The sequence below is a fragment of the Salvelinus fontinalis genome, chromosome 30 (assembly GCF_029448725.1).
Source record: "Salvelinus fontinalis isolate EN_2023a chromosome 30, ASM2944872v1, whole genome shotgun sequence".
Taxonomy (NCBI): domain Eukaryota; kingdom Metazoa; phylum Chordata; class Actinopteri; order Salmoniformes; family Salmonidae; genus Salvelinus; species Salvelinus fontinalis.
In genome coordinates, this window is record NC_074694.1 from 794,943 (window position 1) to 820,525 (window position 25,583).

A 25,583-nucleotide genomic window follows, 5' to 3' on the forward strand; every position below is an offset into this window, starting at 1 on the left:
CCAGCTTGGAGAGCTGTAAGGCTGGGAGGTTTAGTTTGGTGGCCAGGAGGCCTTTCCTTTAAGTTTTTAATCTTCAGGCATGTCTTTTGTCATTTTGTTGTTGTTGTTGTTGTTGTATAAATGTATTTTGGGACACCACTTTGAAAAAAGAATAATCCGCTGGGACTGCACACATCAAATTTAGCAGGCTAATAGTTGGTTTCGTAACAATACCCAGCTAGGTATATGATTTTTTACTCATCTCCTGCTACTGTAAATTAGGATTATCTCCTGCTACTGTAAAGTAGGATAATCTCCTTCTACAGTAAAGTAGGATCCTCTCCTGCTACCGTAAAGTAGACTCATCTCCTGCTACTGTAAAGTAGGATCATCTCCTGCTCCTGTAAAGTAGACTCATCTCCTACTACTGTAAAGTTGGATAATCTCCTGCTACTGTAAAGTAGGATAATCTCCTTCTACAGTAAAGTAGGATAATCTCCTTCTACTGTAAAGTAGGATAATCTCCTTCTACTGTAAAGTAGGACCATCTTCTTCTACTGTAAAGTAGGATAATCTCCTGCTACTGTAAAGTAGACTCATCTCCTGCTACTGTAAAGTATGATAATCTCCTGCTCCTGTAAAGTAGGACCATCTCCTTCTACTGTAAAGTAGGATAATCTCCTGCTACTGTAAAGTAGGATCATCTCCTGCTACTGTAAAGTAGGATCATCTCCTGCTACTGTAAAGTAGACTCATCTCCCGCTACTGTAAAGTAGGATTATCTCCTGCTACTGTAAAGTAGAATCATCTCCTTCTACTGTAAAGTAGGATCATCTTCTGCTACTGTAAAGTAGAATCATCTCCTTCTACTGTAAAGTAGGATCATCTCCTGCTACTGTAAAGTAGGATCATCTCCTTCTACTGTAAAGTAGGATCATCTGCTTCTACTGTAAAGTAGGATAATCTCCTTCTACTGTAAAGTAGGATCATCTCCTCTACTGTAAAGTAGGATAAGCTCCTACTGTAAAATAGGATAATCTCCTGCTACTGTAAAGTAGACTCATCTCCTTCTACTGTAAAGTAGGCTCATCTTCCTCTACTGTAAAGTAGGATAATCTCCTTCTACTGTAAAGTAGGATAATCTCCTTCTACTGTAAAGTAGGACCATCTCCTCTACTGTAAAGTAGGATAAGCTCCTACTGTAAAATAGGATAATCTCCTGCTACTGTAAAGTAGACTCATCTCCTTCTACTGTAAAGTAGACTCATCTCCTGCTACTGTAAAGTAGGATCATCTCCAGCTACGGTAAAGTAGCCTAATCTCCTGCTACTGTAAAGCAGACATCTCCTGCTACTGTAAAGTAGGATCATCTCCTACTGTAAAGTAGAATAATCTCCTGCTACTGTAAAGTTTTTTTTTTTTTTTATCTGCTTACCGTCGTAATTAAAAATTAAACTACTGTATCAATGTTCTTGAGTGGCCTAGTTACAGGTTTGACTTAAATCAGCTTAAATCTATGGCTGTCTAGCAATGATCAACAACCAACTTGACAGAGCTTGAAGAATTTAAAAAATAATCATGTGCAAGTATTGTACAATCCAGGTTTGCAAAGCTCTTAGCGACTTACCCAGAAAGACTCACACATCCCTTAGAGACTTACCCAGAAAAACTCACAGCTGTAATTGCTGCCAAAGGGGATTCTGACATGTACTGACTCATGGGTATGAATAGAGTAACACTCCCCATCCAACCTCACAAAGCTTGAGAGGATCTGCAGAGAAGAATGGGAGAAGCTCCCCAAATACCGGTGTGCCAAGCTTGTAGTGTCATACCTAAGAAGGATCAAGACTGTAATGGCTGCCAAAGGTGCTTCAACAAAATACTGAGTAAAGTGTCTGAATACTTACGTAAATGTGATATTTCAGTTTTGTATTTTTAATAAAAACCTGTTTTTGCTTTGTCATTATGTAGTGTTGTTGTGTAGATTGATGAGGGGGGGAAAAAATACATTTAATAAATTTTAGAATACGGTTGTACCATAACAAAATGTGGAAAAAGTCAACAAGAGGTCTGAATACTTTATGAAAGCTCTGCATCTTATTCTAATGGTGATGGTGTGTAGTGTATGATGCTTGGTAATACATAAAAATAAGTCCTAGTTAATAAATGTTACGGCTTTCTTCCTGGGATGAAGGAGAGGACCAAAACGCAGCGCGGCTAGTGTTCAACATGTTTAATAAAGAATAATTACGTGAACACTACAAGCTACAAAACAATAAATGTGAAAACCCGAAAACAGTCCTATCTGGTGCAGAACACAAAGACAGAAAACAACCACCCACAATGCCCAACACAAAACAAGCCACCTAAATATGGTTCCCAATCAGAGACAATGACAAACACCTGCCTCTGATTGAGAACCATATCAGGCATACATAGAAATGGACAAACTAGACACACAACATAGAATGCCCACCCAGCTCACGTCCTGACCAACACTAAAACAAGTAAAACACACAAGAACTATAGCCAGAACGTGACAATACATTTTTTTTAAAGTAATCAATGTAATACAGAGGGGATACACACACATGCAAAGTTATAGCACTGCTCATGCTCCTGTAAATATGCCTTCTAAACATGTTGTAGAAATACGGAAGTAAATGAAGTTGATATTTATACTGTCTATGGTATTCATACACTGATACAATATATTGGTCACGAAACCAGGGCTGGCTGATAACCCAGGACACACTGGAAGGGAGTCAGCCCGGTGGAGAAGTGACGTAATGAATTCTGGGCGTACTCCGCCCAGGAATCGGGCCACCTGCCGGTCCTGGCAGTGACTTCTGAGGAACCTCCCCAGTTTCTGGTTCATCCTCTCCACTTGCCCGTTGGACTGAGGCTGGTACCCGGAAGTGAGGCTGACCGTGACCCCTAGTTTCTCCATGAATGCCTTCCATACCCGTGACGTAAATTGGAAGCCACGGTCGGAGACGATGTCCTCTGGAAGCCCGTAGTACAGGAAGACCTGCTGAAACAGTGCCTCAGCGACCTGGAGAGCGGTAGGGATACCAGAGAGAGGAATAAACCGGTATGATTTAGAGAATCTGTCCACAACCACCAGGATGGTGGTGAAACCGTCAGTGGGGGGGGGGGGGGGGGGGGTATGGACAGATGAGACAATGGACGCTGAGGCACGGGAAGGGGAAGTAGTTTCCCTGCTGGAGCGTGCTGGGGACATTTTGTTTCTGGCACATACTGAGCATGAGTTGATATAGTTAGCCACGGCCACCAGTTTTTCTCAGAGATGAAGTGAATAGTGCGAGTGATACCTGGGTATCCAGCGGTGTGGGATGTGTGCGCTTAGGTCAACAGGGAACGTACAGTGGATGCGTTCAGGAGGGCAGGTAGCGGGGCGTGGGTTCCTTCTCCAGAGCCTGGTGGATGTACACATCTACGTCCCAAAGCACGGGGCCAACGATAAGGGAGGGATGGTTTGGAGGCTGGTGGGCGCTACCTGGACTCTCAACAGACGTGGAACCACAAGGTGAGGGGAAAGCAGGTCCTCTGGCATCCTGGTGCACAGGCAGTGATTCTCATCCTCGCCCAGGAAATGGTTAAGATGTTGAAGACACGGGAGGCCGTGGCTTTGTACGTGGGTACAGTGATGATGAGGAAGGGAAGGCTTTTTTGGTGCATAGGTGTCCTGGTGCAGAGTGAGGGTGAGTGGTGCTGTGATGTGTTTGACATTTCCGGATCCCAGGGGTCAATCATCCAACGCTTGAACTGGAAATGGAGAGGAGAGCGGGTATGAGGGGATGTTCAGTGAGGTGGCAAGGGCCTGGTCAATGAAATTCCCTGCGGCACTGGAGTCTACTAGAGCAGTAGATACAACATATGAGGGACAGCCAGCTAGTGATATGGATACTAGAAATGGTTTGGCGGAAACTGAGGATGGTGGAATATTCACGCCAAACCCAGGGGATGGATGATCACGGGACCGTCCCTATGCTCTTGTGGACCCTGGGTTGGGACGTATCGGACACTGCTGAAGCTGGTGCCCCTCCTGTCCGCAATAGGGACAGAGCCCCAGCTGTCTCCGACGCTCAGCCGCGGGGAGGTGCGTGGCCCCTACCTCCACGGGTTCAGGCTCTGACTCAGAGGATGGTGGTTCTGACGCTCCCGCAGAAGATAAGTGCGTCCAAGGAGAGGGTGTCATCTCGGGACGCCAACTCCGTCTGGATCTCCTCTCGCAATCCTCTTCAGAATAGGGTGCGGAGCGCCGTCTCATTCCATCTGCTGACACTTTCCTGAAGGTGAGGACGTACTCCGCAGTGGTCTGGCCTTCCTGCCGCTGCGGTCTGGACTTCCTGCCGCTGCGGTCTGGCCTTCCTGCCTCAGCGGTCTGGCCTTCCTGCCTCAGCGGTCTGGCCTTCCTGCCGCAGCGGTCTGGCCTTCCTGCCGCAGCGGTCTGGCCTTCCTGCCGCAGCGGTCTGGCCTTCCTGCCTCAGCGGTCTGGCCTTCCTGCCTCAGCGGTCTGGCCTTCCTGCCGCAGCGGTCTGGCCTTCCTGCCGCAGCGGTCTGGCCTTCCTGCCGCAGCGGTCTGGCCTTCCTGCCTCAGCGGTCTGGACTTCCTGCCGCAGCGGTCTGGCCTTCCTGCCGCAGCGGTCTGGCCTTCCTGCCGCAGCGGTCTGGCCTTCCTGCCGCTGCGGTCTGGCCTTCCTGCCGCTGCGGTCTGGACTTCCTGCCGCAGCGGTCTGGCCTTCCTGCCGCAGCGGTCTGGCCTTCCTGCCGCTGCGGTCTGGACTTCCTGCCGCAGCGGTCTGGCCTTCCTGCCGCAGCGGTCTGGCCTTCCTGCCGCTGCGGTCTGGACTTCCTGCCGCAGCGGTCTGGACTTCCTGCCGCTGCGGTCTGGACTTCCTGCCGCTGCGGTCTGGACTTCCTGCCGCAGCGGTCTGGCCTTCCTGCCGCATCGGTCTGGCCTTCCTCCCGCAGCGGTCTGGCCTTCCTGCCGCAGCGGTCTGGCCTTCCTGCCGCAGCGGTCTGGCCTTCCTGCCGCAGCGGTCTGGCCTTCCTGCCGCAGCGGTCTGGCCTTCCTGCCGCAGCGGTCTGGCCTTCCTCCTGAATACTTTCTGAAGGCACTGTAACAGCAACATTTACATTCACACAAGACAGATAGAAATTGCATGCTATATAAGATAAACTTAAGTTATAATCATTTAATTAAATTTCCAATAAGATACTTACTGATGTTGGTACAAAATAACTTTGTGAATCCCTGATTGAAACATGTCACAACAGTAAAATACACAAGGGAAAAATGTTAGTTCCGTTTGAGGATCATCAGCTTGAGGTGTGTACTGTTGCTTGTACTGTTGTACCACATCAAATCTAATCAAATGTTATTTGTTACATACATGTGTTTACCAGATGTTATTGCAGCTGTAGAGAAATGCTTGTGTTTCTAGCTCCGACAGTGCAGAAATATCTAACAATACACACAATCTAAAGTAAAGGAATGGAATTAAGAATATATAAATATTTGGACGAGCAATGTCGGAGCAGCATAGACTAAGATACAGTAGAATAGAATACAGTATATATTTATATGAGATGAGTAATACATAGACTAAGATACAGTAGAATAGAATACAGTATATATTTATATGAGATGAGTAATACATAGACTAAGATACAGTAGAATATAATACAGTATATATTTATATGAGATGAGTAATACATAGACTAAGATACAGTAGTATAGAATACAGTATATACATATGAGATGCGTAATGCAAAATATGTCAACATTATTAAAGTGACTAGTGTTCCATTATTAAAGTGGCCAGTGATTTCAGGTCTATGTATATAGGGAAGCAGGCTCTAATATGCTAGTGATGGCTATTTAACAGTCTGTCATAAGACAATGTAGGCCTAGCCTATATTTGAGGAAATGTGTCTGATCTCTCCCACAATCCATCCTGTAAAACATAATCACATAAAAATAAATGTGATCTAGAGCCTGGAGTAATACATTACATTACAGTAGTAGGACCTACATATTCCCTGGAGAGAGGACAGGGAAGGCTATGCAAAGATAACACTAAACTAAACTCAGTATGTTTAAATATGTATGTTTAAATTGGATTATTTGCATGCAAATTCACTAAATTGAGTACCAACACTCAATAGAAATCAAATCAAGTTTCATTAGATTAGTTAAATATTTGAATACAGTGATCACCCACAGGACTCAGTGATCTTATCATGTGCCTTAATTACACTCTTAATATTCATAGGCTACTAATTTGTATCAATCCAGGCAATGTGTGGAGAAATAAAGATCTTATTGCCTTTTTATTTATTTATTTATTTTGTATTTCAACTTAATTTAACCGGGTAGGCCAGGTGAGAACAAGTTTGAAGCTCATTTACAACTGCGACCTTTTTAGTCATATGTGGGAGGGGGGGGGGGGGGGATAATGAGTAGGCTATGTTTGTCTACATATAACTACAATAATGATACCTTACATAATGATCTATTAACTATTTTAAAGGCAAAAAAAGAACAGTACATTTTTAATGTACATAAGACCGTCACATGTCCGGGCTCAGAAGTCACCTGACTATGAGGCATGATATAAACGCAGTGAACGCACCCACCCTGCATTGCAGTGCTCAGAACCAGGCGCCATTCGAATTCATACAGTCGCTAGAACAAGAAGAGCGTCAACCGGACATAAACAGCACAGTCATGCTGTACCTCGCGTTGTTTTTCATCTCCGCAGGTAATATGATAAACATTATATTGGAACGATTTGATTAGTGTAATGTTAACTAGGTACGTAGTTGTCTATGTATCATAGATAAATATGTAGTATAGAGAATACGTATCGAGGTTAGCTAGCCAGCTACATTCGTTCACAGCGACGCTGTTTTTCAAAGTCAACACAGCAGCCATTGCTAGCTAGCCAACATTACCAGCTAGCCGTAACGTTACTGTAGCAACCAACGTTAAATTCATTATCGTCAATGAGAATTTTGCAACGTTAAGTTTCACTTTCTGAACATTCAAGATGTATAGCTAGAATGACTTTGTGCTAGCAAACGTTGTCTAATTATTTCTACGTTATGAAAGGAACTAACTGTACTGTTAGGTAACTTCCTGCTAGCTCTATAACTAGCTAACTAACGATTGATATTTGGCCAGGAAACGTTAGTTAGCCAGCAAGGTACTCTGGCAATGTTAGCTGTGGTCCGGTTGATTTAACTTTTAGCCAACGGACACAATGTTACAGTAATAAAAAGACACGTTTTATAATATCAAAGCAAGTCATGATGGCTGATTTTAGCTCAGACATTGGTGTGACGCATTAGCTATCTAAACAGAGTAGCTAGCCTTACCAATGTTTTTCTTACGCCTGACCTGTTTTTTTTTAAATTATTTTGTTACACCCGTTTGCGCACATAAATGGCAGCGATGGCCCAACTGTTATACCACCATTTATGTAAACAAACTTAAAAACGTACGTGTACTTACAGTGGCTCTGTACTTTCCTTATGCAGATGTTCTTTGTGGAAAAACAAAGTGTGGTTCAGTTGTCTTACACGATCACACTCCTCTCTAACCTGCTCTCCTATTCACCGTCTATTTATTATATCGTATTCTAACAGTAAAATGCTTACTTATGGCGTGTTCCCAGTAATGCAGAGATAATAAAATAATTTACAAGACTGGGTCTACTCTTGATGTAGTCCATACATAACTGAGACAGTTTTGGACAGGTGCATGATAAACCCACCTTTTTCATCTAAACAAATGCAGTCCTATCAAATTGTATTTGTCACATGTGCTGAATACAACAGGTGTAGACCTGACAGTGAATTGCTTACTTACAAGCCCTTAACCAACAATCCAGTTCAAGAAATGGAGTTTAAAAAAATATTTACGAAATCAGAGTAACAATAACGAGGTTATATAAAGGGGGGGGGGGGGTACAGGTTAGTTGAGGTAATTTGTATAGTGACTATGCGTAGAGAACAGACAGTGAGTAGCAGCAGTGTTGAAATGAAGGGGGAGGGGTTGTCAATGTACATAGTCTGGGCCGTATGCATGACACTCTGTGGCACCTTAGGGTCAGATGCCTGTGACCAGTTGCTATACCAGGTGGTGCTGCAACGGGACAGAATCCTCTCCATTTAATTTACTGTTCTATTAATGTCTACCCAATGTGGACCGGCTAGATAATGTAATATTTGTTTTGGCATTTGAATGTTCATTAACTTTGGTTTTGGAATTTCAATGAAAAAGCTCCAATTTGTCATTATTGCATAATGGATTTAGAGTTCAAAGAAATTGCAACTGATTTTAAATTTATTAAAAACTAGTGCTTTTCTAGGTCAGAGTAATCACCCAGCGCTTTAATGCAGTCTTTTTGCTGATTACTATGCAGTCTGTCACGTCCCCTATACAAACTGGATTCTAAAGAAGCACATCTCACTTCCTTATAGGCCTATTGGCTAGTATTGTTACAAGGGCTTTGTTGTAATAAACATGCACAAGCTAGTTACATTTAGTGTCCTAGTTTGGTCAAGCGATCGAGTTGTTTATTGCTACTTTGTGCGACAATGGCCAATCCTTTTTATAGCTAGCTTCTTCCGTCTTGACTTGTGTTGTATTTTGGAATTGGAACACACTGACATAAAGGCTGTCTAGTAGCCTATCCACTTATCTTATGACACTGCCAGTTATATCATTACTCATGGCCTCTATCTGCATTGACTCTTATATGCTGCAACTCTGACTCCTCACATACACTGCTGCTACTGTTTTATCTATCCTGTTGCCTAGACACTTTATCCTGACCTATATGTACATAGCTACCTCGATTATCTAGTACCCCTACACATTGACTTAATCCTGGTACCACGTGTCTATTTATTATTTTAACTTTAATTTAACTGGGGAAGTCGGGTAAGAACAAGTTGTTTAATACAATGACTGCCTACACAATCCAAGCCCAGTGTCACACTGGGCCAGTAGACCGCTGCTCTACTCGGGAGCCCATATAGCCAAGTTATTACTCATTGTGCATTTATTTGTAGTTTATTGTTGGGAAGGTCTATTAAGTAATAATTTCAGTGTTGGTCCACACCTGTTTTACTAAAGCATGTGACAAAACATCAAATTGTTTTTGTCACATGCTTACTCATATTTGCCATTTCTGCAATACATTTGCTCTTGTGTTCCCCTCTGGTTTTAGGGAAGTTTTTTTAGAGCATCTAGTTTGCATTGCTAACAGCACATAATTTCCTATCACTGAGTAGTTATTTGACACTCCTACTTCAATAGGAGTCATGCTTGCTCTGTGTACAAGATGTTCAGTATAGGCTTTTCATTAGGCCTGCTGTCGGGGTGGTATGGGGTTTATATATATACACACCACACACCTTGGGCCTTATTGTCTAATTATACTTTAATATCTATGCTGACTCACTGAAACTGTAGCTTAAAGACGTTGCTATTTGGAGAGTCTGACAATGCTGAAACATGTCCTTGTGATGTCTATGCCCATTACATCATATTGAGCAATAGCTTGTTTTTATCTGCCATGTCATGTGACCTGACCGTGAGGAGGAAATGGGGGGGGGGGCTTTTTCAGCATGTGAACATGACAGAGCGTTTCCTAACGCATTAGATTCCTAGGGCGTACTGTAGTTAAGGTTTAGCAACGGGAAAATTAGCGTTTCTCATTGGACAAGTACAGAGATTGCCCCCCCCCCCCCTTTTCTGAATGTTGTGTTTACTAAACACATGCTATGTCCTATCTATCTTCAGGCTGTTATCACAATGACCCGCTCGATACGGGTCCAGCCTCCATATGTAGTCTATTGCTCCAGCAGCACTAGGCGATCTATGCAATGTCTGCTGACACTATTGTCACATGATCTAACCATCTATCACATTGATGGTTTATTTGACAAGGAAATGCTGGCCCGAGCCCTCCCCTAAACCTGTACGGCGCTGGGCCAATTGTGCGCTGCCTCGGGAGGCCCTTATGCAAACTAATATGACACCACTATGCAAAGATAAGACTTTTTTTGTTGTTCTATGACCCCCGTGTGTCACAGGACTCGTCTGACGGTCACCCGGTACTGGTTTAAACCATTAAATCAAGTTTTCTTAAGGTATTCCCCCCCCCCCCCTCGGAGGTGTAAATGTGCAAAAAATATATTTGAGCTTAGTCTCCTAGCTATAGGACACTTAACCTTATTCCTTAGGATTTATTTCAACTGTCTTGATGTTTGTTTCTATAGCAGTCAAGGCCAAATTCATTGAGTTTAATTGCCGTTTTAATGTACGCTTACTTCTAAACCAATGACCTGCTCAGTTTGTAGAGCATGGTGCTTGCAACACCAGGGTTGTGGGTTCGATTCCCGCAGGGGACCAGTACGGAAATCTATGCACTCATTGCCTACTGTAAGTCGCTCTGGATAAGAGCGTCTGCTAAATGACGATGTGTCAAATGTAACACTGTTTATTCAAGAATGGAGCCTTTTGTAATACTACTATTGTGTAACACTTTCTGTTAAATTGACCATCAGTTTTGGATAAATGGGTATGCATCGAAATAAACGTTTGATTTCTCTCTCTCCTAGCTGTCGCCACCCCTCTGTTGGTTACTGAACAGTGTGTCTACTCTCTCCTAGCTGTCGCCACCCCTCTGTTGGGTACTGAACAGTGTGTCTACTCTCTCCTAGCTGTCGCCACCCCTCTGTTGGGTACTGAACAGTGTGCCCGTGGTCCTCCCTACTGGTGCCAAAATGTGAAGACTGCCTCGATCTGTGGCGCCGTAGTCCACTGCCAAGAGAACGTATGGAACCAACCCCAGATGGTGAGATTCTAGCCTGCTGCATCTAGCAAGTTATTGTCTAATTAAAGGAGCAGAGAAGGTCTTGACCAACGTTACCCAAACTCTGTCCTGGCCCCCCCCAGGGTGTATCTTGGTTTGTCCCAGTACTACACAGCTGATTCAAATCAAAGCTTGATGATGAGTTGATGTTTTGAATCGGCGGTGTAGTACTAGGACATGAACCAAAACGTGGGCCCTAGGACAGAGTTTAGGGGAAATGCTGCTCTAAGCCCTTGTCTTTACGCTGTGTAAATGGATCAACAGTGGTCATTTTGTTTTTTATCTTGGCCTTGGTTTTGTTACTCTATTCATCTCCCTCCTTCTGTTTCAGAAATCTGTGCCGTGTGACCTGTGTAAGGAGGTGTTGGTTGTGGTGGACCAGCTGCTGAAAGACAATGCTACTGAGGTGAGTCATGGAGGATGAATGTGGGGATTGTTCCACACATTTTGCTGCTGAAAACAAAATTCATGCTCTACCATGGGTGGCAGATGTAAAAGTGTTGGGCCAGTAACCGAAAGGTTGCTGGATCGAATCCCAGAGCTGACAAGGTAAAAATCTGTTGTTCTGTCCCTGAACAAGGCAGTTAACCCACTGTTCCCCGGAAGGCCGTCATTGTAAATAAGAATTTGTTCTTAACTGACTTGCCTGTTTTTTTTTATTTGACCTGTCTTCCAACCAGCGTACACTATCGGTGTATATATGACGAAACAGTTTTCCAGTCCCTAAGAGGCCATGGCGACCGTTGTGAACAACAGTCCTCTGAGTAGGGTATCCTAGTTCTCCCAGGTGGAGACGGCAGACTACCACAGGTGTGTGTGTATACAGCAACGTGTCCTGAGGCTGTGAGATCTGTGTTTCCAGGGTGAGATCCTGGGCTACCTGGAGAAGGCCTGTACCTTGATCCCTGACAAGGATCTGTCTGCACAGTGTAAGGAGATGGTAGACAGCTACTACCCTATCCTCATGGGTATCATCACTGGAGGACTGGTACGTACCAAACACTGTATAATAAAATCAGTTTAAAAAAAATGTTAACTATGAAAAATGTTAAATGGTCATTTTTTTAATGCTTAGTGTTAGATGGTAGGCAGCTGAACTGATGTGTAAAAGTGGACTGGATGTCTGGGTCTAACATACAGTCTTATCAAATGACTTCAATACAGTCTGGTCCGTGGACAGCAATCTGTTACTGAATGGAGATTTTAGATTGGGGGATAAAGTTTCACGTTTGACAGTGAGGTAGAGCAACCTTGTGGACCGCTTGAGCGTTGACCCACTATGCAATCCTTACGCACTGAATGGGTTTGAGACTTCTTTGAGAGTTGATCTCTCTCTGTAGGAAAGTAAATGTATTCCTCTCTCCTTAATCAGACTGTTTGTAAGTCAAGGGGCACACAGTAGAGTGTCTGTGTGTGGCCGGTGGACTAGTGAATGAGAGGCATTTAGGATGCTAGCTTGGATCTCTGTTCAGACAGATGGCTCTTTGTGGTCCTCTACTACTTCCTGTGACTGACGAGGCTAAAAGGCCTCATCCCTTTCGGTTACACCTGCCATGGCTACAGCACCAGCTGGACCACAATGCATATAGATTAAGACAGTTCCTGGACAAACACACTTTCAGTGGAGACTGTTTTTTTAGTCTAGGACTTGGCCTAATCTGAGTCTGAAGTGGGGAAACGGACCCGGAGTTAAATTGTTTGTCAAAGAAGGTTGGTTCCACCTTTTAATTGGAGAGGTGGGGCTTGTGTTAATGGCTGGGAATCAATTGAATGGCATCAAATGCATGGTTTCTATGTTTGATACCATGTATTGTAAGCTGTCATCCTGTCTGTAGCAGTGTGAGGATCCAGGATGATTTTTTTTTTTAATGCTGTGTAGTGAGATGCAGGTTGTCGAGACCTAAAGCGGATGGTGATTGTTCCCCCCCCCCCCCCCCCAGGAGGATCCCCAGGTGGTGTGTGGCGCCATGGGGTTGTGTACCTCTCAGCAGGCAGCTCTGGCCAGGCTGGCTAAGCTCACGTCCAACCAGATCCCCCAGCTCACGTCCAACGAGATCCCCCAGGTAGACCTAGCCCAGAGGGTCGCCCCCTTCCTCCTCAACGTCCCTGGGCTCCTTTACCCTCAGGCGCAGGATAACACCAAGCAGGGACCTGCCGCAGCACAGGTACGTGGTCATACGTCTTTGTGACGACTAAAGGGGCTTCATGGGGGGGCGAGAGACATGATTCTGCCTTTGACTTCCTATTATACCTAATCTAGATTCACCTGGGTTGTGTTCAGTAGGGCACAAAGTACCAAATCGTTTCGCAACGGGAAACCTAAATCTGTTTATGTCATTGGACAAATTCTGTCTGTACAGCCCTGTTTTCAAAACATTATTCCCCTACTGAACACGACCCAGTAGCAACTTTAAACTACCTCTGATTCATATTGGCATGTGATGTATCTGCTACTCCTTATTCACTAGTGAATGTCTTCTGTCTCCTTGTAGGAGACTGGAGACGTGTGTGAGGACTGTGTGAAGTTCATCACAGACACTCAGGAGGAGGCGAAGAGGAACTCTACCTTTGTCAACGCTCTGATTGAGCAGATTCAGGACCAGTGTGACATGCTGGGGCCTGGCATCTCTGACCTGGTGAGAGGCCTTGTTATCTAGTTACAGATCCAGAACCAGTGTTGTCTCTGACCCGGTTACAGGACTGGGTTTTATAACAAAGGGCACATCAAAATACACATTTTCACTAGAGTGAAATAAGTTGTGTTTTCTTGCCCAAGATCAGGGCTCTCCAACCCTGTTCCTGTCGGGTTTCACTCCAAATCTTTTCTAGCACACCTGACGCTACTAATGATCTGCTTGATAAACCGAACCGGGTGAGTTACAACTGGGGTTGGAGTGAAAACCCTAATGAAGGGGTACCGCGCCATTGGGAACAGGGTTGGAGAGCCTTATGGCCTTAGAGACTAGCTGGTGGTATGCACCCGCCATTACCTTTTTAAATCTATGTCTCTAGCAGAGCACGTTTGTTGTACCACTTCCTGTCCTCTCCTGTTTTCAGTGCAAGCAGTACGTCAGCCAGTACGCTCCTCTCGTCGTCCAGCAGCTGATGTCCATGGTGAGTAACTCGTCGACAGATTTTTTTTCTAAGTTCCAGAGATAACACTGTTAACTAGGGCTCTGCTCATTTAGCCAGGTGATCTGCATAATATTACTAGTGGTGTAAAGTACTAAAGTAAAAAATACTTAAGTATTGCTTAAGTAGTTTTTTGGGGGGGTTATCTGTATTTTTACTTTACTATTTACATATTTGGAGACTTTATTTTCTTTAGGAATGTAGAGAAGTAAATGTGCTTTTTACTCCATACATTTTCCCTGACACCCAAAAGTGCTTAGCAGGACAATGAAATGGTCTGATTTACACACTAAACAAGAGAACATTCCTACTGCCTCTGATCTGGCAGACTCACTAAAACACACACATGCTTAGTTTGTAAACGGTGTTGGAGTGTCCCCCCTGCCTATCCGTAAATAAACTATTTTGTGCTGTCTGGTTTGTTTAATATAAGGAATTTGAAATTATAAATAAGTATATTTTAGCACTTTAAATTAACTTTTGATACTTTAAAACCAAATACTTTAAGACTTTTACTCAAGTAGTATTTTAAAGGGTCACTTTCACTTGAGTTAAATTGAAGATGCCTTAATAAAAAAAAAAATGGCCTAAGTGTCACATTTGGGTATTTTCTCCACCGCTGAATATCACATGACAGATAAACAAACGGACCGCAGATCACGGGTGAAATGACGCAGGGGCAAACTTTCCCCACTACCGGGCGGAGATGTAGTTACAGGAAGGGGAAACGGGGGAGGAGGAATCATGTGGTTTGGTTCAGCACAATAGATACATTTAGCCCATACAACTCCTAGCCTGCTGATTCATTTTAATTTTTTATTGCACATTCTTCCCTCTCCTCATCCCCCCCCCCCCCTCCTCCATCCATTCATTTGCCTTTCTCCTCTCTCCCTCCTCCCCCCCCTGTTCTGGGGTTTCTCTGGTTGCTGCTGGTCTCTAGGAACAGGTAGGTGTCTCTCTCTGTGTTCAGCTTGGGAGTCTCTCACCCTTTAGGCTGTGGCCAGACAGTGACTTAGATGAAATTGTATTATGGATTTATTGTCTGGCACACAAAAAAAAAAGTTCCAAGTTGCATATTTGTAAAGGCTGCCGTTGTCAACGGATGACTCCCATTGAATAAACCCAATCTGTCTGGCCACAGCCTTAGCATCTGCTTCCTGTACTGGTTGTCTACTAGTGCTGCTTAACTCACCTCTACTGTTCTAGATCTGAATCAGTGTTTATCTGTTTAGTTGTGCTGGATAAAAAATAATATTTTAGGTCGCAAGCTATCAATTTTTTGGGAAATGTATTTTATGTGTGCATTTCTTCATGCTGGACTGCACATGGAGCTGTTCCCTATTTATTTATTTATTTCTCTCATGCCACAAACATGTTTGATAGTGTTTTAATGCCTCATTAGTGTCTGGAAACATCTGCTCTGGGTGCATGTTGCCCTATGCATGCCCCTGGCTCTAGAATGTAGCTTGGCCTATGGAACAGGGGACTGGTAGGTGGTTGTAATGTGGCCTATGGAACGCAACATATTTTCTGTGGTATGAATGTGTCCATTCTGACACCCCCCCCCCCCCCCTCAGCAACCCAAGGAAATCTGTGCCTTTGCCGGCTTCTGCTCTGCTGATGTGAAGAGCTCTGTCCCCATGATGAAGCTGGTGGCTGCCAAAACCATCCCCGCTGTCAAACTGTTTCCTGCCACTAAGATGGAGGCTGTCAAGCCTGCCAAGGTAGGTTAACTTCCTGATACTAGTAAAGGGCACTGGCCACTTTGCGTACATACTCACAGGTTATTTTCAAACTTGTATGAACTGTACTAGTTATGACTAAGATGCTATTGGGAGAGACTCTGTTGGTCAGGGCTGGGAGAGAGACTCTGTTGGTCAGGGCTGGGAGAGAGACTCTGTTGGTCAGGGCTGGGAGAGAGACTCTGTTGGTCAGGGCTGGGAGAGAGACTCTGTTGGTCAGGGCTGGGAGAGAGACTCTGTTGGTCAGGGCTGGGAGAGAGACTCTGTTGGTCAGGGCTGGGAGAGAGACTCTGTTGGTCAGGGCTGGGAGAGAGACTCTGTTGGTCAGGGCTGGGAGAGAGACTCTGTTGGTCAGGGCTGGGAGAGAGACTCTGTTGGTCAGGGCTGGGAGAGAGACTCTGTTGGTCAGGGCTGGGAGAGAGACTCTGTTGGTCAGGGCTGGGAGAGAGACTCTGTTGGTCAGGGCTGGGAGAGAGACTCTGTTGGTCAGGGCTGGGAGAGAGACTCTGTTGGTCAGGGCTGGGAGAGAGACTCTGTTGGTCAGGGCTGGGAGAGAGACTCTGTTGGTCAGGGCTGGGAGAGAGACTCTGTTGGTCAGGGCTGGGAGAGAGACTCTGTTGGTCAGGGCTGGGAGAGAGACTCTGTTGGTCAGGGCTGGGAGAGAGACTCTGTTGGTCAGGGCTGGGAGAGAGACTCTGTTGGTCAGGGCTGGGAGAGAGACTCTGTTGGTCAGGGCTGGGAGAGAGACTCTGTTGGTCAGGGCTGGGAGAGAGACTCTGTTGGTCAGGGCTGGGAGAGAGACTCTGTTGGTCAGGGCTGGGAGAGAGACTCTGTTGGTCAGGGCTGGGAGAGAGACTCTGTTGGTCAGGGCTGGGAGAGAGACTCTGTTGGTCAGGGCTGGGAGAGAGACTCTGTTGGTCAGGGCTGGGAGAGAGACTCTGTTGGTCAGGGCTGGGAGAGAGACTCTGTTGGTCAGGGCTGGGAGAGAGACTCTGTTGGTCAGGGCTGGGAGAGAGACTCTGTTGGTCAGGGCTGGGAGAGAGACTCTGTTGGTCAGGGCTGGGAGAGAGACTCTGTTGGTCAGGGCTGGGAGAGAGACTCTGTTGGTCAGGGCTGGGAGAGAGACTCTGTTGGTCAGGGCTGGGAGAGAGACTCTGTTGGTCAGGGCTGGGAGAGAGACTCTGTTGGTCAGGGCTGGGAGAGAGACTCTGTTGGTCAGGGCTGGGAGAGAGACTCTGTTGGTCAGGGCTGGGAGAGAGACTCTGTTGGTCAGGGCTGGGAGAGAGACTCTGTTGGTCAGGGCTGGGAGAGAGACTCTGTTGGTCAGGGCTGGGAGAGAGACTCTGTTGGTCAGGGCTGGGAGAGAGACTCTGTTGGTCAGGGCTGGGAGAGAGACTCTGTTGGTCAGGGCTGGGAGAGAGACTCTGTTGGTCAGGGCTGGGAGAGAGACTCTGTTGGTCAGGGCTGGGAGAGAGACTCTGTTGGTCAGGGCTGGGAGAGAGACTCTGTTGGTCAGGGCTGGGAGAGAGACTCTGTTGGTCAGGGCTGGGAGAGAGACTCTGTTGGTCAGGGCTGGGAGAGAGACTCTGTTGGTCAGGGCTGGGAGAGAGACTCTGTTGGTCAGGGCTGGGAGAGAGACTCTGTTGGTCAGGGCTGGGAGAGAGACTCTGTTGGTCAGGGCTGGGAGAGAGACTCTGTTGGTCAGGGCTGGGAGAGAGACTCTGTTGGTCAGGGCTGGGAGAGAGACTCTGTTGGTCAGGGCTGGGAGAGAGACTCTGTTGGTCAGGGCTGGGAGAGAGACTCTGTTGGTCAGGGCTGGGAGAGAGACTCTGTTGGTCAGGGCTGGGAGAGAGACTCTGTTGGTCAGGGCTGGGAGAGAGACTCTGTTGGTCAGGGCTGGGAGAGAGACTCTGTTGGTCAGGGCTGGGAGAGAGACTCTGTTGGTCAGGGCTGGGAGAGAGACTCTGTTGGTCAGGGCTGGGAGAGAGACTCTGTTGGTCAGGGCTGGGAGAGAGACTCTGTTGGTCAGGGCTGGGAGAGAGACTCTGTTGGTCAGGGCTGGGAGAGAGACTCTGTTGGTCAGGGCTGGGAGAGAGACTCTGTTGGTCAGGGCTGGGAGAGAGACTCTGTTGGTCAGGGCTGGGAGAGAGACTCTGTTGGTCAGGGCTGGGAGAGAGACTCTGTTGGTCAGGGCTGGGAGAGAGACTCTGTTGGTCAGGGCTGGGAGAGAGACTCTGTTGGTCAGGGCTGGGAGAGAGACTCTGTTGGTCAGGGCTGGGAGAGAGACTCTGTTGGTCAGGGCTGGGAGAGAGACTCTGTTGGTCAGTGACATGTTCTGTAAAGGGTGTTCCTCTTTCCAGAAGCTAGATTGTCTGGATGATGTGGTCCTGGGTATTGCTCTACTAACTAGTCTTTTCTATAGAACATGGTGCGTGCCCGAGACTCCCCCCAATGTGCCTTATGTGAGTTCATGATGAAGGAGATGGAGAGCATGCTGGAGGATGAGAAGACTGAGGTAGGTCACCTGACATGGCCTGCTATAAAACACTGACTGGTAAAGTCCTAAAGGGGTTTCATGTTCAAACCGGCGTAGACTGGAACATCTGTTTAAAAAAATAAATAATAATAATTATAGGTATGAGATCTATATTATAAATGTGATTGTGCTTCATTTCTGGATGAAGACCTGAGACCCTACTGATCGTGACATGTTTGCTTCTCTTCAGGGGTCAGTTTGTCTCAACTGTTTAAAAAAAAATCAGAATGATCTGTAATCCTTACGTTCCAGGATCTGTTTGAGGGTAGGGGGGGGGGGGGTGTTAACTAAAGGTTTGCCGGTTCAAACCCCTGAGCTGTCTGCTGGGAATTCTGCAGGGATTAGGCTGCAGCTAGAGGGTTACCAGATTCAATATCCTGTGTACTGCCGGTGTGCCCTTGAGCAAGGCACTTGTGTGCTTTAAGTAAGCAAATGCATTTTTTTTGTGTGATCACGGGCACTTGTTGATCTGGTCTTCAGCCAGTCTCAGCCTCCTTCGAGTTGAACAATGCAAAAAAAATTGTCGTCCTTATTTAAACGGGAGGTTTGATCACCAATATCCCTATCTGAAGGATCAGTCTCATCGTTCAGTTGTGAAAGAATTCAAAAGGTTTATCTGATTGGAGAAATTTACTGTGATACGCCTTGTGTCTAGCTAGCTATTTTGGTAGCCAAGCTGTTGTGTTAGGAGAATTCTGTCCACTGTATATAAATAGTGTATAGTCAATGACTTAAACTAGGAGATGAAAGGAATTATCTTTATTTTTTATAGAAGTCCTTATCCCATCAGCAGTTGTCAAAGTGCTTTTTATTAACCTACAACTCCTAAAGGCAAGCAATGCAGATGTGTTGTCTGGGGGGGGGGGGGGGGGGGGGGATCTGAAAGACAGGAATCTGGGGCAACTAGTCTCAGTGGTGGCCAGTCCTCATCTGGTTGAGCCAGAAGAGGACTGGTGTTTTTTTTTATTTTTTTTCCTCAATGAAATGGTAGGGTTCATGCCTCACCCCTGGTCTCTCTCTCCTTCCCTCTCTCTTCTCAGCAAGATGTGGTGCGTGCTGTGGAGAAGGTTTGTTCTGTGCTGCCTTCCTCCCTGTCGGTCCAGTGTAAGGACCTGATTGAGGCCTACGGCCAGGCCATCATTGAGCTGCTGGTACAAGAGGCCGACCCTAAGACGATCTGCACCGTGTTGGGGCTCTGCAAGGACGCTAGCCGCGCCTTCATCCGTGAGTAGTGTTCATTGTGTTTAAAAGGAAGTGAATGTGGGATATAACGGGACGCAAGTGTCATTTCACCCCCTCCCTGGTTCATACCGACTGAACATGGCCCCGGATTTAGTTAGTTATTTCTGTCCCCATCTCTCAGCGGTGCTGGACCAAGCCAAGGTTGAGGCGGGTGGGTTCTGTGAGGTGTGTAAGGTGGCTGTGCAGTACATCGACGGTATCCTGGAACAGAACGCCACAGAGGCACAGATCGAAGACGCAGTCAGGAAAGTCTGCAGCTTTGTCCCAGAGGCCGTGAGGAGCGAGGTGAGTTGGGAGACTCTGGAAAGCACTGGAAAATATAACAAAGTGGACCATCCAGGTTAATTAAGAGACCAATGTATCTGCTTGGCACAGTGATGGGGATCTGTCAGTTAACAGTGTTTCCTGGACACAATAATCTATTCTCCTCTGGTGTGTTAACCAATGATGTGCGTGTATATATAAACCCTGGATTACTGATGCTTTGTATTGGACGTTGAGACTTTGACGCTACCGGTCGGCCATATTGGTTTGAATGTAAACCTTAATAAAGGACTTTCTATAGCTTCCCAAATATTCATGAGTGAGAGCCAAGATGGAGGCTTTAACACAGCGCCCCCATCAGTCTAGTGTGTGTATATACATACACTACCAGTACAATGTTTTTTCTATATTACTATTTTCTACGTTGAAGAATAATCCTGGAGGCAAACTCTGAAATGACACGTATGGAATCATGTAGTAACAACGTTAAAATATATTTGATTTTTCAAAGTAGCCACCCCTTGCCTCGATGACAGTTTTGCACACTCTTGGCATTCTCTCAACCAGCTTCACCTGGAATGCTTTTCCAACAGTCTCAAAGGTGTTCCCACATGCTGAGCACTTGTCCACTGCACCTCCTCCATGCTTCACGGTGGGAACCACGTGTGGAGGTCTGCGTCTCACAAAGATGGCGGTTGGAACCAAAAATCTCAAATTTGGACTCATCAGACCAAAAGACAGATTTCCACCGGTCTCGTGTTTCTTGGCCAAAGCAAGTCTCTTCTTCTTATTGGTGTCCTTTAGTAGTGGTTTCTTTGCAGCAATTCGACAATGAAGGCCTGATTCACGCAGTCTCCTCTGAACAGTTGATGTTGAGATGTGTCTCTTACTTGAACTCTCTGAGGCATTTATTTGGGCTGCAATTTCTGAGGCTGGTAACTCTAATGAACGTATCCTCTGCAGCAGAGGTAACTCTGGGTCTTCCTCTCCTGTGGCGGTCCTCATGAGAGCCAGTTTCAGCATCGCGCTTGATGGCTTTTGCAACTACAGTTCAAGAAACATAATTTTCCGTATTGACTGACCTTCATGTCTTAAAGTAATGATGGACTGTCGTTTCTCTTTGCTTATTTGAGCTATTCTTGCCATAATATGGACTCGGTCTTTTACCAAATAGAGCTATCTTCTGTATCCCTCCTACTTTGTCACAACACAACTGATTGGCTCAAAGGCATTAAGAAGGAAAGAAGTTCCACAAATTAACTTTTTAAAAAGGCACACCTGTTAATTGGAATGCATTCCAGGTGACTACCTCATGAAGCTGGTTGAGAGAATCCCAACCGTGTGCAAAGCTGTCATCAAGGCAAAGGGTGGCTACTTTGAAGAATCTAAAATATAAAATATATTTAGATTTTTAACACTTTTTTTTCTTACTACATGATTCCATATGTGTTTTGATGTCTTCACTATTATTCTAAATTGTAGAAAATAGTAAATAAAGAATCCCTGTAATGAGTAGGCGTCAACTTGACTGTGTGTATAGATCTCTCTATCATTGGTGATAACCACTGTCTTATCTCCTCCCAGTGTGACCAGCTGGTTGAGCAGTATGAGCCCATGCTGGTTCAGCTCCTCCTGCAGATGTTGGACCCTGACTTTGTCTGCATGGTGAGCACTGGCATTAAATCTCTTAATATAGGTGTGGGACGAGTGAATATGAGGGTACAAATCTATAGAATAACATCTTTTGTCAAGTTGGTAAAAAAGGACCGGCCTGGTTGAATTAATAAAAAGCTTATCAATCAATCAATCAATTTTATTTTATATAGCCCTTCGTACATCAGATAATATCTCGAAGTGCTGTACAGAAACCCAGCCTAAAACCCCAAACAGCTAGAATGCAGGTGTAGAAGCACGGTGGCTAGGAAAAACTACCTAGAAAGGCCAAAACCTAGGAAGAAACCTAGAGAGGAACCAGACTATGAGGGGTGGCCAGTCTTCTGACTGTGCCGGGTGGCGATTATAACAGAACTATGCCAAGATGTTCAAAAATGTTCATAAGTGACAAGCATGGTCAAATAATAATCATGAACAATTTTCAGTTGGCTTTTCATAGCTGATCATTAAGAGTTGAAAAACAGCAGGTCTGGGACAGGTGGCGGTTCCATAACCGCAGGCAGAACAGCTGAAACTGGAATAGCAGCAAGGCCAGGCGGACTGGGGGCAGCAAGGAGTCACCACGGCCGGTAGTCCCGACGTATGGTCCTAGGGCTCAGGTTCTCAGAGAGAACGAGAGAATTAGAGAGAGCATACTTAAATTCACACAGGACACTGGATAAGACAGGAGAAGTACTCCAGGTATAACCAACTGACCCTAGCCCCCCGACACAAACTACTGCAGCATAAATACTGGAGGCTGAGACAGGAGCGGTCAGGAGACACTGTGGCCCCATCCGAAGAAACCCCCGGACAGGGCCAAACAGGAAGGATATAACCCCATGCTTGTCTAACGGTGCGCTCTGTGGTTGTCCCTGGTTACAGAAGTTGGGGGTCTGTCCTGAGGCAGTGCAAAGGCTTCTGGGTATGGAGCAGTGTAGCTGGGGACCCGCCTTCTGGTGCAAGGACATGGACTCTGCGAAACGCTGCAACGTGAGTACTGAGTCAAAACACACAGGCGACATCAACTATTCCTGTGATCACTGGTCATCTCAAACTCGGCAAAAAGAGACGTCCTCTCACTGTCAACTGTTTTCTTTTCAGCAAACTTAACATGTGTAAATATTTGTATGAACATAGGATTCAACAACTGAGACATAAACGGAACAAGTTCCACAGACATGTGACTAACAGAAATTGAATAATGTTTCCCTGAACAAAGGGGGGGTCAAAATCAAAAGTAACAGTCAGTATCTGGTGTGGCCACCAGCTGCATTAAGTACTGCAGTGCATCTCCTCCTCATGGACTGCACCAAATTTACCAGTTCTTGCTGTGAGATGTTACCCCACTCTTCCACCAAGGCACCTGCAAGTTCCCGGACATTTCTGGGGGGAATGGCCCTAGCCCTCACCCTCCGATCCAACAGGTCCCAGACGTGCTCAATGGGATTGAGTTGCGAATCCGACCATCACGCCTGGTGAGACAAAACCGCAACTCGTCAGTGAAGAGCACTTTTTGCCAGTCCTGTCTGGTCCAGCAACGGTGGGTTTGTGCCCATAGGCAACGTTGTTGCTGGTGACGTCTGGTGAGGACCTGCCTTACAACAGGTCTACAAGCCCTCAGTCCAGCCTCTCTCAGCCTATTGCGGACAGTCTGAGCACTGATGGAGGGATTGTGCGTTCCTGGTGTGACTCGGGCAGTTGTTGTTGCCATCCTGTACATGTCCCGCAGGTGTGATGTTCAGATGTACTGATCCTGTGCAGGTGTTACACGTGGTCTGCCACTGCGAGGACGATCAGCTGTCCGTCCTGTCTCCCTGTAGCGCTGTCTTAGGTCTCGCACAGTACGAACATTGCATTTTATTGCCCTGGTCACATCTGCAGTCCTCATGCCTCCTTGCAGCATGCTTAAGGCACGTTCACGCAGATGAGCAGGGACCCTGGGCATCTTTGCTTTGGTGTTTTTCAGAGTCAGTAGAAAGGCCTCTTTAGTGTCCTAAGTTTTCATAACTGACCTTAATTGCCTACCGTCTGTAAGCTGTTAGTGTCTTAACGACCGTTCCACAGGTGCATGTTCATTAATTGTTTATGGTTCATTGAACAAGCATGGGGAAAAAGTGTTTAAACGCATTACAATAAAGATCTGAAGTAATTTTGGATTTTTACAAATTCTGGGTCCTGAAAGGGATGTTTCTTTTTTATTTATTTATTGACAGTGATCAATGTTTCATTCCAGTGTTGCCTTGAAAAATATGTTTTTATTTTTGTCTGATCTGTAACTTGTATTCCTATTATTATTATTATTATTATTATTATTATTATTATTAGCTGGGAAGCACTGCTCATTTAGATGTTCTGTGGTCTAAAATACTTATTTTCACAGATGTATAAACTAAAGGAGGAACTATTCCGTAGGGAAGCCTCTCGCTAACCTGTTGGTCTTGTCTTTCCTCTCACAGGCGGTGGCACACTGCAGGCGTCACGTGTGGGAATAGAGTGGAGAGAAGATCTACTTAAACATTCAGACCCTTTAGGAAATTAAGGAGAAACACTAGAGCTGCTTAAGTTTTAAATCAATAAATGGTCACCTTTTTTTTGTTTAAACACGTGGAATTTAAAGTTTTGATGTCTAAATGAATTTACCCAGGCAGGTTTGAGGGAAGGGAGTGGATGCCTTTTCAGTTAATGTGGGGGGGGGGGGGGGGGGGTATTGGGGCTTTGAGAGGGAATCTATCTACCTGACTGTTACTGGGACAAACCGATACTGTACTGATTCATTTTAATATACCTGGTTTGTGTAAAACTCTCATTAGATAGATTTCACATGTTAAGCCTTGTCCTGGACGGAAAAGCACGGGATGTGTCTTAGTCCAAGAATCAGGCCCATTTTTTTTTAATGTGAAGCAGACCGGTGAGGAGATTCTATGAAAGTGTGCTTGGATACCACCAGTTGAGTCTTAGTGGGTCCTTTGACCTCTTGCCTACTCTTTACCTTACCACCATCCCTTGCAGTGACTGCAAATGGAGGAACCTGCTCGGACCGTATATATATATCGTACCTTTTCTGGGATGTTTAACGAAGTCTGTCATCTCCTTAAAGCAAATTAATCTCTAGTTTGTAGAAACTGTTGAATTGTGTAGAATACTTAGTTTTTTTTGTATTAAATTGGGTGGTTCTGAAATGGCACCTTAGTCTCTAAAGTAGTGCATTTTGATATAGGGAGTAAGGTGCCAGTTTTTAGACGCGGCCTGTGTACATTTTGTTAGCTCGTCCGTTGCCGTGGGTGGGGACTCGACTGTAGCACCAAGGGGTGTGGTCTACTCTAAAATGTGAGTCCATCCATAATGGCACCTTGGGCCCTATGGGCCCTGGTCAAAAGGAGTGCACTATAAAGGGAACGAGGTGCCATGTAGACATCTCTAGCAACGTGCTCGTGTGCCCCCCCCCCCCCCCCAGCCTGTTTGCGGTGTCCCACTCAGCCAACCAATGTGCTGACCTCATCCTGTTTATGCTAATCAATGTTTCTAACGTAATGACAGAGCTTGATGTGACCAATAATCACTGGCCTGACGGCCTCGCTGTTCAGCCTGAAACTGATCGGTCAATTTAACTGAAATAAAATGATCCCAAATCCAATATGTGGTATTCATTAATGTTTCAACCTTTTTCTTATTGGATCCCAAAATCCACTTGGTTATCTAATGTGTGGTATTCATTAGTGTAAAATGTTTCAAAACCTTTTTCTTATTGGCCAAGTTCAGGTAGTCCCTCCCTGTTTTTGGTTTGCTGTTAAGTATGAACTGAAACTGTTTGAGCCAATAAAATGCAATTGTATGTTAAACAGAAGTGGAGCCTCTAGATTAATTAGGGCTGGACACCACTAGATGGCAGTGAACTGAATAACCAATGATGGTTGGAAGCAAGGAGAGGACATTGTAGTTTTTTTTACAATGAGGGAGTGTAGATGCCATGGAGAGAACGGGGTGTGTTGACTGCTTATTTTAGCCTGATACTAATCACAAAAAGGATGACGATCCTCATGTGGTGAAAAGCATAGATTCCTTACATTTTATCTTGTCCAATGTTAAGACGTCTTTTCAGATAGGATTTCTGCTTAG

The 25,583-nt window shown here is 45.5% G+C and overlaps 1 protein-coding gene across 3 annotated transcripts; it reads left to right on the top strand.

Moving 5' to 3' along the window:
- The first annotated feature begins 6,576 nt into the window (after positions 1-6,576).
- Positions 6,577-25,101, top strand: LOC129828540 (prosaposin-like). 3 transcript variants are annotated; one of them, XM_055889560.1, is made up of 14 exons: positions 6,577-6,770; positions 10,693-10,877; positions 11,227-11,301; positions 11,758-11,883; positions 12,836-13,060; positions 13,388-13,531; positions 13,953-14,009; positions 15,605-15,751; positions 18,192-18,284; positions 19,346-19,529; positions 19,669-19,832; positions 21,396-21,476; positions 22,350-22,457; positions 23,924-25,101. In XM_055889560.1, the coding sequence occupies exons 1-14, from the start codon at positions 6,584-6,586 to the stop codon at positions 23,957-23,959; spliced, it is 1,812 nt and encodes a 603-aa protein (XP_055745535.1). In that variant the 5' UTR covers positions 6,577-6,583; the 3' UTR covers positions 23,960-25,101. The 3 variants fall into 3 exon arrangements, with proteins under 3 accessions (XP_055745535.1, XP_055745536.1, XP_055745537.1); XM_055889561.1 differs by having other exon boundaries at positions 10,744-10,877; XM_055889562.1 differs by lacking the exon at positions 22,350-22,457.
- Positions 25,102-25,583: the final 482 nt, after the last annotated feature.

What these genes read in the sequence shown, in the direction of transcription:
- LOC129828540 (XM_055889560.1), top strand. Translation starts at nt 6,584, where the DNA reads ATGTCCGGGCTCAGAAGTCACCTGACTATGAGGCATGATATAAACGCA. An exon ending in AGGGACCTGCCGCAGCACAG is followed by an intron (nt 13,061 to 13,387) that starts GTACGTGGTCAT and finishes GTCTCCTTGTAG; the next exon opens with GAGACTGGAGACGTGTGTGA. An exon ending in GGCCTGGCATCTCTGACCTG is followed by an intron (nt 13,532 to 13,952) that starts GTGAGAGGCCTT and finishes TCCTGTTTTCAG; the next exon opens with TGCAAGCAGTACGTCAGCCA.